This window comes from Borostomias antarcticus (genome assembly GCF_949987555.1).
Source record: "Borostomias antarcticus genome assembly, chromosome: 19".
NCBI classification, from domain to species: domain Eukaryota; kingdom Metazoa; phylum Chordata; class Actinopteri; order Stomiiformes; family Stomiidae; genus Borostomias; species Borostomias antarcticus.
Window position 1 is genome coordinate 4103313 of NC_140252.1, and position 19284 is coordinate 4122596.

The window sequence follows — 19284 nt, forward strand, 5'->3', positions numbered from 1 at the left end:
TCTCGGTTACCAAAACGATGTTCCTCTTGTGTTTTCTCCTGGTGTATAAAGGGCTAAAAATCAAAGTTGGAGTGGAGCACAAGTCCGAAAGCGAATGTGACAGCGAGCAGCCTATTTGTCGTTCGAAATAAAGTTGTTTGGGTAGCGGCGGCCTCGTCTGTTTATTCGCTACCGGGTAAAAACACCGCCGTTCATCTCTCGGATGGAGCCGTGCGCACTAGCTTTCCAGTGGCATTTGACTCCTAAAATGTCTAAAAGTGCATGCGATTATGGACAGAAATCGTTGCCCAGTGAGACAAGTTGTCTGGCAAGGGGCTAAAATGATTTAGGGTACACAGAAGCGGTGCCTATGTTTTTAAACGGGGTCTCTTTTGGGGTGCGTAAAGCACAGCGTTGAAACTGGGGCTGAGACCTGGTCCCTATCAAGCTGGTGTCTGCCCGTGTGTGTAGGCTACCTTTCGCCCTCCCTGGGTGATTCACATTTGGATTCCCTGCAGAATGACTTCGCCTGGTCTTTTTGGACTGTCTGTCGCCTATTACACCCCTCGTCTGGGGCAATGTCCTCGTTTGGTTGGTAGCCTATGCAGTGAAGTGACCTGAGGCGCACCGGCTGCGTTACATAGGATTGCAAAAAGTGACAAGCAACCATCACAACACACACGCGTCGTTTTCTTTTTACTGAATTTGATGACCTTGCTATAAAAATGTTTGAATCGCATCTTGAGTGGCTAGGCTATTGTGCCATGAGAATTATAGAGAACGCAGGAGCCCAGTCGCCTAGCCGATCCTATCGCAGCCCATGTAGTGAAGATAGGCCTATAGCCTACATGGAAGGACATGTAGGCGCTTATTGTTGAGTGATATGAGCAATTAGCTCTTTCTGGGCTGTGTGATTTGGGATTCTGAACGAGTCTACCTGATGTGAATAGGCGTGGTCAAGGCAGAATGAAATAAATGTGGCTTAATTTCTAAAAATGTTTATCTCAAGCAAGATTGTGTTCTTGAGCACAGTATTTACGCCTACAGGGAATAACAAGATAAGTGACTGAGCGGGAACTGCTAAGAATCAATCTCCTATAGCCTACCATGTTAGACTATTGCTAACAACATGAGTAGAAACTCGAGAATCCAGAGGCGATCAACAGAAGGTGTTTACTTCAACAAGAGCATACAGTCTCATACAGAGAATACAGTCTCAGTGAGTGTCCTGCAGGAGAGATGCCCTTCGCACATAGGCCTAACAGTTGTATAATATATCTGTTTCTATCAGTTGTCACAGGCTGCTTCTATCAGTTGTCACAGGTGGCTTTTCAGATTGATGGTTCATCTTATTATAAGTTAGGGCAGTGCCTTCTGTCCAATACTGTTGATTCAGCTGTCTGGTGCCGATTTACACCTTATTGGGGCCACTTTCTGTGGGCCACGGTCATCCCTCCCTGTCCACTCTTCAAAGACTGTTCATTACAAACTTTAGTTTTAATATCCTTTGTTCAAGTCCTAATGTATATGCCTGTCATATGGTCCCTCAATTCCTAGTCCTTACGCACTAGGCTACCTTAGCACCCTAGTCTGGTGACCTTAGTCTGCCCTGCTGCTACTCTGTGACAGCCAAGGCCCAGCTTCTGATTTGCACACACAGAGCCTACTCTGCCAGTGTTGAATCATCCATCATTGAGATACACAGAGTACATATAGTTTATTTCTAAGGCATGTGAAGACTACTTAAACCTTCTAAATTCACCACTGTAGCCTATAGGCAGCTGCAAATAAATCGCTACACTCAGTCAAGCAGATACAGCTATCTACGATGCAATAGTGAATGATGTCTACTGTGGAATAGTTTTATTTTCTAGGATATGCAGCCAATTTTTAGATTTATGACTGTGAACAAGTCATTAAAAGAATATGGGGAACACACCTGTCAGAACAACTGGCTGCTGATATCAGTGAGGAGTGATAGCGGTGAGAGCGACAGTGTGCAGTGGAGCTCTTATGGAAATACCCCAAAATGCCCAATGCCAACATGGTGCCCTGGGCTCAATGCTGACAGGACTTTTAGTGGGGTGGAATTTAAGAGGAAACAAGGGAGGCAAAAAACAACCTGGCGAAGAACTGTGAGCTCGGAACTAAAAATGGCTACCTAACTTGGGACAAGGCACAACATGCTGCACAGGACAGGGCCAGATGGAAGCAGAGAGTCACAGCCTTATGTTCCTCAACCAACCAAGAGGATTAAAAGTAAGTTGAGTAAGGAATAACAATCCAACTGCAGACCGTGTCCTTTTGTTAGTGTGACCATTTCTAGGCTACCTAGCAACCTGCTTTGGTGTCCTTGTGGACATATCAGGGTTTGTCGTTTGCTAGATTTTGAGAAAGCTGTCCTGTGATGTGTCATGCTAGGTTCAACACTGACCTGAGAATCAACTAGGCTAAGGGCTTCAAAATTCACAAAACTCATCTCCAATGATGTATTTCAACTCAACAATGTATTTTAAATTCAACGGAGTCATTATTAATCATTGACTTTATTTTCTGCAAATGCCATCATTTTGTTTACAAAGACTTCACGCACCACTCGCCCATTATATGCCAATGGGTGGGAGGTGTAAACAAAATGCTTCAACAATGGATGACCATGGAGAAAATGTCCATATGTGTCTCAAATAATTAATTTTCCCCATAGGGATTTTGGACTACACTCCACAATGGCGGCACTGCTACATCCAATAAATTGACGTCAGACCACATGCCCCACAGCAGGGAAAGTGGGCTGGGGGTTAGGGATCTCCTGAGCATGCGCGGTCAATTTGGTTCGTTGGGGAAACGAGGACGTCAGAGTTCAACGGAGAAAATGACGGGAGCCTTGCCTAAACATTTGCATACTCCCCCTACATATACCGGGTGATTACCGCCGCTTTACATTTGTTCTTGAGAAGAAACGACACTTAGAAAAATGCCCGAACCGGCTGCCAAGTCCGCGCCCAAGAAGGGCTCTAAGAAAGCCGTCTCCAAGACCGCTGTCAAAGGCGGCAAGAAGCGCAGAAAGTCGAGAAAGGAGAGCTAAGCTATCTACGTGTACAAAGTCCTGAAGCAGGTGCACCCCGACACCGGCATTTCCTCCAAGGCCATGGGGATCATGAATTCCTTTGTGAACGACATCTTCGAGCGCATTGCCGGAGAGTCCTCTCGCCTGGCGCACTACAACAAGCGTAGAACCATCACCTCCAGGGAGATCCAGACCGCCGTGCGCCTGCTGCTCCCCGGTGAGCTGGCCAAGCACGCCGTGTCCGAGGGCACCAAGGCAGTGACCAAGTACACCAGCTCCAAGTAAAGAGGCGGCTTTTCACGCTCCAATCTACCCAAAGGTTCTTTTAAGAGCCACCCACATATTCTATAAAATAATGCAATTCCATGATGGTAGAGACTCGATTTTTATGTTTAATGTTCGTATACATTGTGTGCTCGGGATGCGTGCTGTAATTAATTGATCACCGAATGTGTAATTTGTTGACCATCTCTCTGGGGATCAATGCAGTGGTCTCTGTAAGCCTGGGGCATTGCGCGCCTTTTCTTATTCTTCTAAGCCCCCCGGTAACGTTAGAATACACGGATCGCAGGCTTGGTCGACAGCGATGATATTTACTATTGATTTAGTGTAGCTACGAGTCATCCCCGTCGGTAGCCGATCACGAAATATGACCAAGTAGACTGATTCTAGAAGTAGACTGATTCTAGACTATTAGCCCATTACGGTGGGTGACAGTTGAGTGGGATTCAAACCTCTTCTACAGGAAAACAATGCCAGCAGTGTTGGGAGGAGCAGCCATTCTTGCATTGCCTCGCAGCCAGACGACGCGAAAATAAATATTTCACAATAGAAACTGGACTTCCAAGCCGTCCGGGACGATTTGAGTGGGAGACCTAGGCTAGGAAACTTGCACTGCGGACTACAACAAGCTACAATTCATTGTAACAATTCCAATCGGAATAACGGCGAAAACGTATTTTCCTCTTAGAAACTCCGCTAGCTGATGGTCTTTAATTGTTGACGTAATTCGATAACGGCACTCGGTTGATTTTATTAACGCTCCCGCTCGTGAGCTGCAATTGTGTACAGCACTTAGAATATCTTACAATACTTAATCTGGAGCTTTTAAATAAAATGTAGTCATACATTTACTATGAGCATCTATTGCGCATGACTGAGCATTCGAAATAGAGACAAGGCTTTCAATTGTAGATGTGGGTGGCTCTTAAAAGAGCCGTTGGGTCGGTATGCCACAAATTATCCAGAAAACGCTTATCCGCCGAAGCCGTACAGGGTGCGTCCCTGGCGCTTCAGAGCGTAGACCACATCCATGGCGGTGACGGTCTTTCTCTTGGCGTGCTCGGTGTAGGTCACGGCATCACGGATGACGTTCTCCAGGAACACCTTCAGAACACCGCGGGTTTCTTCGTAGATCAGGCCAGAAATACGCTTCACGCCACCACGACGAGCCAGACGACGGATCGCAGGCTTGGTGATGCCCTGGATGTTATCACGAAGAACCTTGCGATGGCGTTTGGCGCCTCCCTTGCCGAGTCCTTTTCCTCCCTTACCGCGGCCTGACATTTTTCACACTTCGTGTATCAAGTTGTTCGCTTGACTGCTGCACTCCAGAAGTGTGGCTTGTTTATTATGTCGTGAATGCGGATGTGATTGAACACAGTGGGCGCATTTTTCTGCCTGGGTGGAGCCCCACTGGATAGAACCTCCTACCTCAGCCCAACCCTTCAAGCAGCACGTCCTCAACCAGGCCAGGTCCAGCCTGGCCTATGTGCGTGGCTGGCTTGTTTCTGTTAAGGAGGGGTAGGACGGAAGCTAGTCATGCCACTGAAATAGCTGTGAATTGAAATGACATGAAATAATGTCTGATAGATGAAGATCGGTCTTGTCGCCTGGACACATCAGTTCCAATACTAATCCAGCACAATAAGAGTGGGATAGCCAGTTACCTCACTATAACTAGCAGCAGCATATAACATTAATGGTAGTGGTCAGTGGCTAAAGAAGTTACACTGATGATTCCTGTAACGTTAACTATTTTGCTGCAATTGGTTCAGTTTCTGTTTCTCGACAAAGGTAAGGGATAAACCCAGATAACATAAGGCTAGCGGACCTACAGCGGTTACCCAATGAACGAGTTGGCGGACCTCAGGCGGAATATAACACAAGGCTAGCGGACCTACAGCGGTTACCCAATGAACGAGTTGGCGGACCTCAGGCGGAATATAACACAAGGCTTGCGGACCTACAGCGGGTACCCAAAGGACGAGCTGGCTGCCTTGAAAATGCATGTTTATCATAGTTTTTAGCAGAGGCCCATAGACCTCCATTATAAAGGGGGTGCGCACACAGAGGAAAAAGGAGCTAGCTTACTACTGCACGGATCAGTTAAATGTTGGTGTGTACGGATCGGTTTCATTGAGGACAAAGCGACATTTGAGCTAAACTTGTAATGACAGCGGCGTTCCCCTATATATATATGTATAACATCCAGTGACAAAAAGTCTCCAATACCAGGGTTTGAACTCCTGCCCTTCCACATGGGAATCAGGCACTTTATCCACTATGCCACCAGGGGCCTCATTTATCATTGAGATACGCCTTTTTTTACACGGTCTTTTCCCCGATTTCAGGCGTACGCCATTTCCCCCCCACCACAGCGCGATCTATCAAGCCGAAAGGGCAAAAATTTAGTCGCCTTTCTACGCGCTTTTGTACGACACCTCTCAAGTAGACGTACCGATTTACACGGTTTTCTACACCCTTTTTGAACACAGGGGGAACTGGCGACCCAGGTGATGCGTCGGTGAATTACAATGTTTGATGGAGAGAATAAGAGCGACAGTTCATGAACGCACAATCATGTAGGCTAATAGCCCAATTCAGCACAAACATATATCGCAATGCAAGATTAGACCTGTCCTCTAACCGGCTCATTCATGGTCCGATATGGATTTGTTCCCCAAACTGAACCTATGCGCTGTCCCAAACCTTTCCGCGCTATATGTCACACACCTAATGCAGGCACTCCATCAAACGGCAATAATTGACCAATTAGATTGTCATTAATATGTGATCATGTGGACCTGTTTGCTGTTTGGTAAGCATATAAATGACAGTCCTCCTGTGCGTAATGCGAGCCTAAATGAATCCGGCGCTACTCGGCCTACTGGCCGAGATAGAACTCCAAAGAGGTGACGGCGATGGCGACTGCACCCACATAAGGGCACCATCAGTGAATGAATACGTCTATGTGAATCGCAAAAATGTGCACACTATAAATACCCAAATCATATGTGACGCCGACATGCTCATCACAAGTGTAGTGGCACGGTGGCCTGGCTCCACGCATGACTCATTCATCCTGGCGCACAGCAGGGTAGGGGCTAGACTGGAGGCAGGTGCTGCGCGTGACGGCTGGCCTGTTGGTGTGTGCATAGCCAAGATACATATTATTTTTCTTTTTTACTTTAATCTTTATTTGCATATTCCATCCATACAACGACAATAAAATAAAACATAAAAACTAACAATAGCAGCTTATGGGTACTTCCATCAATGCAGCTTTTTTCTCTTACTCAAATATTACAATTTCAATATTAGTGGTATCATCACACTTCCTTCTATAATCCATCCATTTTTCCCATCTCCCTTCAAACTTTCCTTCCTGCATCCTCAATGCATGCGTGAACTTCTCCATAACATAAATCTCCTCCACAACACCCAGCCACTGCTCCTTGGTTGGGGGTTCCACCTTATACCAAGCCCTCGTTATTGTCTTTTTACTAGCAACCAATAGTACTTTCACTAGGTATCTGTCCCCTCCTTGTACATCATCCTGTGTTATGTTTGCCAAGATACATATTCAAAGCTGATAAGAATGAGAACCAGTCAAGACCCCACCACAAAATGAGGACCCAAGCCCTCAACCCCCTCCCCGTCATGAGGGTTACCAGCGGGGTCAAAGGGCCCGCGCTGAGGTCATGCGCCAGCTATGAAGACACAAACAAGTAAGGTTCACATTGTTACCATTTTATTGTCTGTTGGTGGGTGACTGTGTGAGGTGTGTGAGTGCGTTTGTGAGTGAATGTGTGAGGTCCGTGAGTGTGGTAGTGAGTGACTGTGTGAGGTCCGTGACAGCATGTGTGAGGGAAGGAAGTGCAGTGAGGATGTCCTGTTGGCTCTGGTGGTGTAGTGTGGTGACCTCCACCAACTGCTGCACAACTGCCCCCAATCCCTTCTGCCATGTCCCTCTGGGCCTCTAGGGTCCCTGTCTGGGCCTCCAGCACAGTGTCTGAGAGGAAGCCCAGACGGTTTCCCTCAGGGACCCTTGATGCAGGGACGCTGGCAGCCGGAGGTGGAGGCGTGGGCGGTGGAGACGGAGGCGCTGGAGATGGCACTGGAGGTGGAGGCCGGCGCGCTGGAGGTGGAGGCACTGGAGGTCGTGGCGCTGGAGGTGGAGGCTGCAACCGGCCGCGGGCACGACCGTCAGGTCAAGGACCACTGCAGACTCCCCCTCCTCTGAGTCCCACCCCACGTCAGAGTCTGGGGAAACAATTTCAGTCATTTTCTATGAGTTTGTCTGAAAACTTTATTTTCCATTAAACATTTTATTGTGTAGCCATATTCATTTGATATGTGTTTCTGTTGGCAGCCAAATAAATGCTTAAGTGTGATTTACCGGGTGATTTAGATGAGAGTCTTAATTTCCCAGAGGGGAAAATGTTTAATGTGGTCCAACATTATGAAGTGATCATCTGTGTTATCGCTCCCTGTTTTTGGTTGGAAAAACACGGGTTATGGGTTGCCTGGAACGCGGCATTACTTACGAAGAGATGAACGGTTCCTTCTTGCGTTTAGTTTGGTGTTTGCGCTGGGAGTGTTTTGGGGGGCCACCAGAATCCTAGGGCCGGCCCAGCGACCAAACGTTAAACATTTGGGCCCAATCTCAAACCACCCCCTAAGCCCTCGCCCTATCCACTCCCCCTCCGTTTGCGCGTTCACGCCGAGCTTCGCCATGTTAAGGGCCGTCCCAAACCAATTATCGCGGAGTGCGCTTGGAGTGCGAGTGGGCTGTCAACCCCTTAAATAGCAAGCCTGCGGCCCTTTTCGAATCCAGCTCCTCTTCCCTCGCCATATGCACTCTCCCTCGGTTTGCGCGTTCACGCGGAGGCCGCGCCATATTAAGTGCCATCCGAAACCAATTCGCGCCGAGTGGAAGTGGCTTATAACACCCTCGGTAGCGAGTCTGCACCAAGCCCCCAGGATCAGCTTGGCGCATTGAAGACACCATGGGCTTTCAGGCCAAGCCCGGTATTGCAAGGCACGTCACGGCATGCGGCCCAAGAACCTTATTTCCCATGTTAGTGGATGATGATAGATAGGGCTAGAAAAGGAAAACAAAATTTTTCTCGGTATCATTCAGCATCAGAGACCAATCTAATCAATATAAACTTTTAATTCAATGGGGTTTTGTTTGTTTTTGAAGCCACCAATACCTGTAACGAGCCCATTTGAAACATGTTCTGTGCACGAGCCTCGGGGACGCTGGTCGCGCGTTCGTGAGTCCTGCGAGCTCGGCGGAAAACACGTCACCATAGGAAGTCCCGCCCTACTCTGCCTCTGATTGGATAGGAAGTCATGTAATGACGTCGGCTAACATGCTAAGCTTTTAGCAATGAAGCTGCTACGATGATGCTAATCATAGATATGAACGTATGTCTATGATGCAAATGATCATGACATGTGGTTACTTTAGGACATTGTTGGAAAAGATCTAGAGGGTAAGTGGGTCAATGTTGAATAACTTAGCTAACATTATCTAATGTTACATTTCTTTATATTAACATCAACTAGATAGGCTAGCTATGCTAACGGTAGCTAATGCTAACGGCTTAGGGTTAACGTTAGTTAATGCTAACGTTACGTTCGGAGGTCTCATGTATTTCAATTTTAACAATGTTGAGCATGATCAATGTGACATTGTTCATACATTGATTACAGTCTGTAATCTTGTCTGGCATTATTTAGCTATAATGGGCTGATGCTACTATAGCATTTGCCACATTATACATCAAATTAATCAAGCATAGTTAGTGTTATTACCTGAAGGCATTATTACCATTGCAAGTAAGCATGCCATGTATATGCCATGCCTGGAAATCAAATTAATAGTGTAATTCTTCCCCATCATAGCTCATTGTACACTGATATAATCATTCTCCTTGCCTTTGCTAATACTCATCTCTTTTATCAAACTTTGTGCTAGGAAAGAAATCTGGCTGTGATTCGGCGCTAGTGCTCATCCAGGCTGTTGTCATCTCCCGCCTGGACTCCTGCAACTCCCTACTTGCTGCCATCCTGCAACGTTGGCCATCAGACTCCTGGAGAAAGCTGCTGCTGACCTGGTGTTCAACAGCCCCATGCTCTTCCACAAAACTTCCCTACTCCGTTCTCTGCACTGGCTCCCTGCGCTGTCCCATCCAGTTTAGGACTGTGGTGCAAGCCTACAGGGCAAATGAACAGCTCCCTCCGACCTCCAGGCTGTGGTCAAGCTCTGCTGCCTTGAGGTGATTGGTTCCCCAGTTGCTCCAAGCCCCCCTACGGCAGATTGGCGTGGCCATGGCTTTTTTCTGTCCTGGCCTCACAGTGGTGGGAACTTTCCACTGATGTCAGTACAGCAGAGTCGCTGCCCATCTTTCGCCGCATGCTGAAAATTCACCTGTTCAAGATGTGCCCTGGACCCTTCCTTTTAACACCTATTTTATTTGTTCTTGTACTTTGTCTTTAGCAACAGGTTAAGCTCTTAGACGCTTGTTTAGAAAGGAGATGCACTTATGAGTTCTAGTGAGCAGTGGTACTGTAGTGAAGCTGCAGTGTCACTAATGAAAGACTAATGGGGTGCACCTGAACTGGGCCGCTGACAGAGGCTCTGATCACCCTCGGCTGGACTTGATTGCTGAGGGGTGGACTAAGAAAGCAGAGCCAGTCGGGCAGTCTGGGGAGCGGAGCTTCATTTCCGTCAGGGCAACTAGTCTGACGAAGCAATTGTTAACTTGCACTCACGGGAGAGGATAACATGCCTGTCTAGCCCAGCTTAAACTATGCGCCCATGTACCAGTGTGCCGACTCAGGGTGATATCTAGTGTGTTTGCAATTGAGTGTGCCTGCCTATACAGGGTGATCCAGTGTGGACTTGATTGATGTTGCACATGGGCGATTGGAACTAAACTAACCTTGCGTTGCATTTGTCTTTCTCTCTTTGGCTCTATCGTGTCCACTCTGCTGGCGCTGATGGATGGGTTGGACAGTCAAGGGGAGCCAGTGGTCCAGTTCCTGTTCATGCTTGGTTGTTGCCTACTCACCTTCCCATCTCCTGCATCACCTGCCACCTGTCTCCGCTCTGCCCAGCTGCACCTCATCCCTCATTACTCTTAGCATTAATACCAGTCAATTTCCCTTGGTTCTCTGTAAGATCATCCAGTCATCTACCAAGTCTGCTCAGCTCTTCTGTCTGCCATATTTTAAGTTGTTTATTGAAATTGAGTTAAAGTAGTTTGTATGGGTCAAGCATCCTCCAGTTTGTATGACTCAAGATCTGTTTACTGCCATGTATATGGTTCACACATACTAGAAATTTGACTAGGGTTAAGGCATACACTGGTGACATGTTTTTAATTGTTTTGTGATCACTGTCTTTGTGATATTTTCTGATGACCAAGCCTTTGATCTAAGCAGAGCCTTAGCACATTATGGAGGAACCATGTCCCTTTCTTTTACCGATCCCTGAAAGCAAGACCTGTGAATGTCCTGAACAGTGTGGTGGCCACATTTGTTGGGAATTTGGGTGGAAATAGTGTTGAACATCATTGCATAGTTTGACTGCCATTGCATACCAACAATAAGAGAAGGTGGAGAAGTAGGCTATACCTAGAAAATACTATAGGTGTGCAATTCGTTTGTACAGTCTGGTAGTTAAATGGTTAAAAATAGGCAAGCAATAACATTGGAGGGAAATGTATACTGACACTGATTGTTTCAGAAATGGTCTGAGACAAAATAATGAAATGTTATACATCAGTATTGTGAAACACTGAACATATTTTAATGACTGACAAGGAGAGAGGAAACAGTACAAGTTAATCAATAATAACTAGGCTCACTATGAACAGTGTGTATTATTGGCTCTGTTCTGACATCAGTGCACAGTTCATTCCACCACTGTGAGGCCAGGACAGAAAAGAGCCATGGCCGTTACAATCTGCCGTAGGGGGGCTTGGAGCAACTGGGGAACAAATCACCTCAAGGCAGCAGAGCTTGACCACAGCCTGATTGTGGGCTGTGGTCAAGCTCTGCCTGGTGTTCAACAGCATGGGGCTGTTGAACACCAGGTCAGCAGCAGCTTTCTCCAGGAGTCTGATGGCCAACGCTGCAGGATGGCAGCAAGTAGGGAGTTGCAGGAGTCCAGGCGGGAGATGACAACAGCCTGGATGAGCACTAGCGACGAATCACAGCCAGATTTCTTTCCTAGCACAAAGTTTGATAAAAGAGATGAGTATTAGCAAAGGCAAGGAGAATGATTATATCAGTGTACAATGAGCTATGATGGGGAAGAATTACACTATTAATTTGATTTCCAGGCATGGCATATACATGGCATGCTTACTTGCAATGGTAATAATGCCTTCAGGTAATAACACTAACTATGCTTGATTAATTTGATGTATAATGTGGCAAATGCTATAGTAGCATCAGCCCATTATAGCTAAATAATGCCAGACAAGATTACAGACTGTAATCAATGTATGAACAATGTCACATTGATCATGCTCAACATTATGTTAAAATTGAAATACATGAGACCTCCGAACGTAACGTTAGCATTAACTAACGTTAACCCTAAGCCGTTAGCATTAGCTACCGTTAGCATAGCTAGCCTATCAATATAGTTGATGTTAATATAAAGAAATGTAACATTAGATAATGTTAGCTAAGTTATTCAACATTGACCCACTTACCCTCTAGATCTTTTCCAACGATGTCCTAAAGTAACCACATGTCATGATCATTTGCATCATAGACATACGTTCATATCTATGATTAGCATCATCGTAGCAGCTTCATTGCTAAAAGCTTAGCATGTTAGCTGACGTCATTACATGACTTCCTATCCAATCAGAGGCAGAGTAGGGCGGGTCTTCCTATGGTGACGTGTTTTCCGCCGAGCTCGCAGGACTCACGAACGCGCGACCAGCGTCCCCGAGGCTCGTGCACAGAACATGTTTCAAATGGCTCGATACAGGTATTGGTGGCTTCAAAAACAAACAAAACCCCATTGAATTAAAAGTTTATATTGATTAGATTGGTCTCTGATGCTGAATGATACCGAGAAAAATTTTGTTTTCCTTTTCTAGCCCTATCTATCATCATCCACTAACATGGGAAATAAGGTTCTTGGGCCGCATGCCTTGACGTGACTTGCAATACCGGGCTTTGGCCACTACGTCAAATGGCTTCATGCGCCAGTGAGCAACTTTCATTGAAATGAATAGGCAGCCATTTTCAATGCCGTCTCCAGTTATATTATACCTCCATGGTCTGCACCGATGCAGGCTCGATTCACATGTGCAGCTGTTTTTATTGTCCGAAATGGAAAATGCGCCGTACAAATGTAAGTTCCTCACAAATTATACGACATTTGCATTGTATTTCGCATCAAATTCCGTTCTCCAATTCAGAAAACACTAGATTATGTTCATTAATTGTAATGTAAAGTGGTGGCTGGTGGATATTTACCAGGACTGTTGTTCAGACTAAACAGCTGATCAAACAGAGAATGGAAAATGAAAAGTTGTCCACAAAAAAAACGAAACAGCACTAAAGAAGCTTGGGAGTAAGTTTTTTCACAGGTTTAGTCCATGAACGGCCTGCCACTCACCACAAAACACATATTTTTTACACGTAATGTAGACACTCAACCAACAAGCAACATTTCAGTGAGATATAGGACAAGTGATTTGTCTGTAGATAAATGCATCTTCTTCCAAAGATTAAGCAAAGTTTAACTTGTTCCATTGGCAGATTTCACTGATTAGGCCTACAACCAAAAACACCTTAATGTTTAAGATTCTTTGAAAGAAGATTAATTGTGTGATTGTATCCCATTACTAGGACTTGATAAATGATGTGTAGGACTACTACTTGGTAAGATGTGGAGTGATTGGAGGAATCACACAGCACTCATTCTGACCAAAACATTTTAACCATCTTCCCGGACATATTTCTTAACAGCTTCATCATAAAATAAATTAACCTGGAGGGTCAGGCAAGTCCAAAACAGGCCTCAAAGAAATGGGTGAATTTAAAGAAGTACACAGTAAATGTGTTTCACATAACATGAATATAGCCTTCTAGATGCTGCAGATATCTCATGCCACTGTTTGTTTTAGGAGCTGAGAGCTCCACCAACTCTGCTCTTGGACTGACCAGGGAGAGGAAGGCCCTGCTACTTGGAGCTCTTATGATGGCATGCATGAGGCAGTGGGGTCAAAACAATCTTTGACTCCACCTGTCCTCATTGCCTCATGCATGTCGAACCCCACCATCAAGGCCAGTCCAGATCCATCTTCCCTCCTGGGCACATCCAGGTCCAATCCACTGCCCCTCCCAGGCACATCCACGTCTGATCAACCATCCCTCCCAGGCACATCCACGTCTGATCAACCATCCCTCCCAGGCACATCCACGTCTGATCAACCATCCCTCCCAGGCACATCCACGTCTGATCAACCATCCCTCCCAGGCACATCCACGTCCGATCCACCATCCCTCCCAGACACATCCATGGCGTCCTCTCTTGAACCCCCCCCCTCCCCTGCCAAGAAAGACAGGGGTCCATTGATGGAGATTAATAATTTTCAGTTGTGATCGGTGCTGCCCAATTTTCAGTTTTCAATATTATTTTATTTTCAATAAATAAGAATTGTGGAAATCCCTGTGTATCCTTTATACAGAATCTGGAGACAAATATGTGCAATCTCTGGTTGTCATATTAGTGGTATGGTCTGCAATCTAAACTAGCCTATACTTCAGACCACAGGTGAACACAGCTCTGGAAAGGATGAGATCACAGCAACATCCTGGTTTACTATGTATGGTTTACTATTTATAGATGTTTTTGTGTAAGTGCACTTTCTATATACTACTTTTCCCCAAAATTTAGAATGTCAAACATTATTTGCAGAAAATGACAAGAGGACAAACACAGGTTCATACGGCCAGCTTGTGCAGTTTTAATGGGCTTGTTTTAATAAACTGTATAGCAACTTTCAACACAAAACGAATTGCAGCCCAAAGTGCTTCATAACAGTAAAGATGAAATGAGCATAAAATCAGGACAAACAAAATCAGGCCTGCTTTGTTTTAATGCAAATAAAAACAAAAATACAAACAAAGAATACACTATTAGCCTACAAATAATCGTGCTGAAGCAGCAGCGGTGGAAAAATGACAATTATTTTATTGACAATAGTCCTAATAATAATAATAATGAATTAGGGTAACGGTGAAATGAATAGGTAAGAGTTCTTAAAATGATGTATAAATAATTGAATGCCTTGGCCATATTGTAATTTGGATATTTCCACTTAGGACCTAGGTAGCTATCTGATATAGGCAACCCTCATAAGCTGTAACAAGGAAGATACTAACGATGCCTCTGCCGCTGCAAAGTGCTGTTGACGCGAAACCATGGTAACCGTTGTGGTTTGTGTTTCCTGTTTCCGCTGGAGTGAGGGGAGTGCGTCCCTAAGGTTTTTATACCCTACACCCTAATCAAGGGAACTACATTCAGCTGTGAGGGGACTACAAAACGGAGTGCACTCGGTGACTGAGTGCGAGTGGGGAGGGACTGGATTCAGAAAGGGCCCGCATCGGTGCAAGCTCCCGATAGCCGAAGCAGGAAGTGCACGTGCCAAAGAGATGCCGCAGGAAACCACATATAAATAAAGTTCCGTCTTCCTACATTGTCAATTATTTTAGATTATTTTACAGCATTCAAACATTTGTTTTTCTCACACCGATTTCACTGCATCAAACAAAATCGCAGAATATGGTGTCAAAAGATACAACAAAGTGATACAATCACTTTATCCATAGATCACTTGACTTGTAGCAAACTCGTAAAAGCCTGTATTCATAGCCGACATAAAATAAATCTAAATAGGCCTAGGTCTACGTCAAATGTAGCCTACATCATATATTCCTTTCCATTAGGCTGCGATATGCAAATGGGTCTTCACAAAAGAAGGAATGCTGCCAAAGAGGCATAGGAGTAAGTTAGTAATTGATTTATGTATTTGTCTCGGGACAGTGTTATAGTATTAATTTAGTTAGATTTCATTTGGAAAAACATTTCCGTTTGGACTTTTGACCATTTCTCATCATACATGGATTTAATTATAGTGATTTATATTTGTATTATAAATCCTAAACATTTTTCCCATCAATCACCTAAACATGCCATGGTGACGGCCCTGTCCCGGTCGGTTCCGGTGGAGTGGGGAGTCCATCCCACATTTGGCTTTCCATTTATATACCCTCCCCCTCGATTGAGAGTGCCCTCCACAGCTGCGAGTGACACTTCATTTGGAGGGACACTCGGTGGTGGAGTGGGTAGGGGTTGGTTTGGGAATGGGCCTTGGTCTCTTGCTCTTATCCTTTATTTGACTCCACGGGCGCAGTTTGAAACGTGTGAGGGGAGGGGGGGCTGAGGTAGGAGGTTCTATCTCGTGACTCTTGAGGCTCCACCCAGCAGAGAAGAGCGCAAACTGTGTTCAATCACATCCGCAGTTTCGACATAATAGACATGCTACACGTCGTGAATTTATCACTCAGCTCGACGGTTTCGTAGAAAACAGTCTTAAAGAAACGTGTGAAAATGTCTGGTCGGGGAAAAGGAGGCAAAGGACTCGGTAAAGGAGGCGCCAAACGCCATCGCAAGGTTCTTCGTGATAACATCCAGGGCATCACCAAGCCTGCCATCCGTCGTCTGGCTCGTCGTGGCGGCGTGAAGCGTATTTCTGGTTTGATCTACGAAGAAACCCGCGGTGTGCTGAAGGTATTCCTGGAGAACGTCATCCGTGATGCCGTGACCTACACCGAGCACGCCAAGAGAAAGACCGTCACCGCCATGGATGTGGTCTACGCTCTGAAGCGCCAGGGACGCACCCTGTACGGCTTCGGCGGATAAGCGTTTTCTCCTCACTTCTGTAGTCCACCAACCCAACGGCTCTTCTAAGAGCCACCCACATCTACAATTAAAAGCCATGTCTCCATATCGTATGAAGCACAGGAATTGCTGAAAGTGATAGGCTACAGTATATCCTGCATTGATGATAACATTCATATTAATCATCGTAGGCTGTCTTTTGGTTGTAGGCCATCTATGCTTGTATAGATACTAGCTTACCATGGTCATCTGCATGTAAATATACTATACATGCTGTATGAATGTACAGTGTATATATTCCTTGTTCCAGATTTTATTAGACTGCATATTATCTGCATGTTAATTCTTATTGGCGATGCATATTCTGTATCTGGGTCAGTGACAAATAAGGGTGGGAAAGATGGGGGAAATATTGTTTTAAAAGCATGCATCAGGTGTGTTAATATGTGGATTTTGTATTTGTTGGTTTTGTCATTTTTAATTACATTTCTACTTTTTTTCATTCAAAAAGTAAGACCAAATGCGCCTGAAAATGTCAAGTGGTGTAACCAGAGAAAAGTGGTCAATTCAATATATTATCAACCTAGAGTATGTCGATGTACTCATAATAATAATCAATTGCAACATGTTACCTAGGAATAGATTTTATCAGGGTGATCTCAAATTTTAATATTTCACCAGTTTTGCAACATCGAGCGGGTCATATGGTATGCTGAAAACACCTTGGTTTTTGTTATAATCTTTGGAAATGTATGTCAAAATGGCTAAAAACATGTTACACTACAGTAGCAATATAATGCTTGGATAGGAATAGGAATATAATTAATATTCCTGTATAATTTCATATTTTAATGAACACTGGTTACACCATTTGACACAACCCAGTGTCAATTGGTGTAACCATCCACATTTACCACATTTATTATATTGTATTAATGAAGAAATGGCAGACAAGTATCTGACTTATCAGGCAGGCCATCTCTGAGTCTCAACACAACAGAAAATGACTGGCCAAATAACATGTAGGCTATGATGTACATGACAATTCCCCTTTTTCTCGAAAGAATACTTGGAACATAAATAAAACTGACTAATAAACTAAACATTTCTTAAGATGGTTAGTTGTCCTTGTGCTGCATCATAAAATATTGCTAGCTATGACCTAGCTACTTTCAAACATACTTTTTAAAGTAAATACTTGTTTTTATGATAAAGATCAATAATCAATGTTTTTCACTGGTTACACCATTTGACATGTAAACCTAGTCATACCTGACAATACCCTAAAATGTCAAATTATCTCAATATTTCTAAGAGAGTTACTAACCTTGACATGCAACCCTGAAGAGCAGAGAGGGGTCCTTCTCTGTGATACATTTCCCACCAAAATTGTCTTCTTTTAAAAAAATAAAAATAAAAAACTCCTTATATAGTGGTTACACCATCTAGACACTTATGTAAGTTGACCTGACTGACATTATTCCCCGGATTATTTATAATATCCAGAACAATATAGTTCCACTTCTTTTATTAACTTTAAAATAGTTCTTATGTAAGATTATGCCAAACTAGTTTATATGTTTTGTTTTTATTACTTTCAGCTCTTTTGAGCAATTTTAATTTTTCTGTACTCAGTTTTTATGGTTACAACACTTAAGACATTTTTGCCATTTTTACTCAACAATTCTCTCGAAATGAATTAAAACCACAACTTTTTAGGGCAGGTTGTCAGAAAATAATGTATGCAAGTAATCTTTAAGTTTATTTTCAAATTTTAACCTAAAAAATATAAACTTAACGAAAGGGACACAGAAAAACAAGCGTCACGTCTTTGACCCATCTCCATGTCCAACCTTGCTGTAGGCCTACTAAACTCACCTAAAACTAGCTGGCCACCAACACTGTTGAAATCGTCACTGCAGAAACAGATTCTCCCCATCAGGGTTGAGTCCCATCCTCATCAAAATGTTGCCACCTGCCGCAATAGGCTACTAATTGCATAGGTCTACTTACAAATTACATATCTTAGTCATCTTGTAGTCTACGTCATCTTGTACATCATATCCAATCTAAACAAAATATGACCAAGCACTGATTTGTGCTTATTAGCCGATTCCCGCAGACTTCAATTTTTGTGGGCCAGTTGAATCTGTGGCCACTGAATTACGTTTAAATAAAGGTAAAGGCAATCAAAAAAAATATTGCAGAAGATGACTTAAAGTATGCAATGTGGTGGAACGCAAGTTAAAATCTCTCGCTATGTCGTTTCACAGTGGCGGATGAAAGCGCGCAATACCCCAGCTTTAGAGAAAGTACGACAATCTTAGATTGGGCAACAAAAGGCGCATGCGGAGACTAATTATAGTAGCATTCAAGACATACGAAAATCTTGGAACAAACTCTACAATCTCAATCAGCATGGAATTGCATTCTTTAACAGTAAACGTGGGTGGCTCTTAAAAGAGCCTTTGGGTAGATTGGAGAGTGAAAAGCCGCCTCTTTACTTAGAGCTGGTGTACTTGGTCACTGCCTTGGTGCCCTCGGACACGGCGTGCTTGGCCAGCTCACCGGGGAGCAGCAGGCGCACGGCGGTCTGGATCTCCCTGGAGGTGATGGTTGAACGCTTGTTGTAGTGCGCCAGGCGAGATGACTCTCCGGCAATGCGCTCGAAAATGTCGTTCACAAAGGAATTCATGATCCCCATGGCCTTGGAGGAAATGCCGGTGTCGGGGTGCACCTGCTTCAGGACTTTGTACACGTAGATAGCGTAGCTCTCCTTCCTCGACTTTCTGCGCTTCTTGCCGCCTTTGACAGCGGTCTTGGAGACGGCTTTCTTAGAGCCCTTCTTGGGCGCGGACTTAGCTGCCGGTTCGGGCATTTTACTAGATGTCGTTGCTTCTCAGGAACCAATGTAAAGCTGCGGGTAGTCACCCGGTATATGTAGGGGGAGTATGCAAATGTTTAGGCAAGGCTCCCGTCATTATCTGCGTTGAACTCTGACGTCCTCGTT

The 19284-nt window shown here is 44.6% G+C and overlaps 3 protein-coding genes and 1 pseudogene across 4 annotated transcripts; 2 read left to right on the forward strand and 2 right to left on the reverse strand.

The window, feature by feature from the left end:
- The first annotated feature begins 2953 nt into the window (after positions 1–2953).
- LOC311321887 (histone H2B-like) lies at positions 2954–3331 on the forward strand (annotated as a pseudogene). Its single transcript has one exon. The product of its transcript is annotated as a histone H2B-like (transcript).
- A 969-nt stretch (positions 3332–4300) lies between these two features.
- On the reverse strand, positions 4301–4612 carry LOC311321894 (histone H4; the record flags this gene model as incomplete). Its single annotated transcript, XM_084453908.1, has 1 exon — positions 4301–4612. The coding sequence occupies one exon, from the start codon at positions 4610–4612 to the stop codon at positions 4301–4303; it is 312 nt and encodes a 103-aa protein (XP_084310034.1).
- Positions 4613–15983: 11371 nt separating this feature from the next.
- LOC311321913 (histone H4) lies at positions 15984–16295 on the forward strand (the record flags this gene model as incomplete). Its single annotated transcript, XM_084453927.1, has 1 exon — positions 15984–16295. The coding sequence occupies one exon, from the start codon at positions 15984–15986 to the stop codon at positions 16293–16295; it is 312 nt and encodes a 103-aa protein (XP_084310053.1).
- Positions 16296–18774: 2479 nt separating this feature from the next.
- On the reverse strand, positions 18775–19152 carry LOC311321863 (histone H2B-like; the record flags this gene model as incomplete). Its single annotated transcript, XM_084453878.1, has 1 exon — positions 18775–19152. The coding sequence occupies one exon, from the start codon at positions 19150–19152 to the stop codon at positions 18775–18777; it is 378 nt and encodes a 125-aa protein (XP_084310004.1).
- Between the last annotated feature and the right edge of the window lie 132 nt (positions 19153–19284).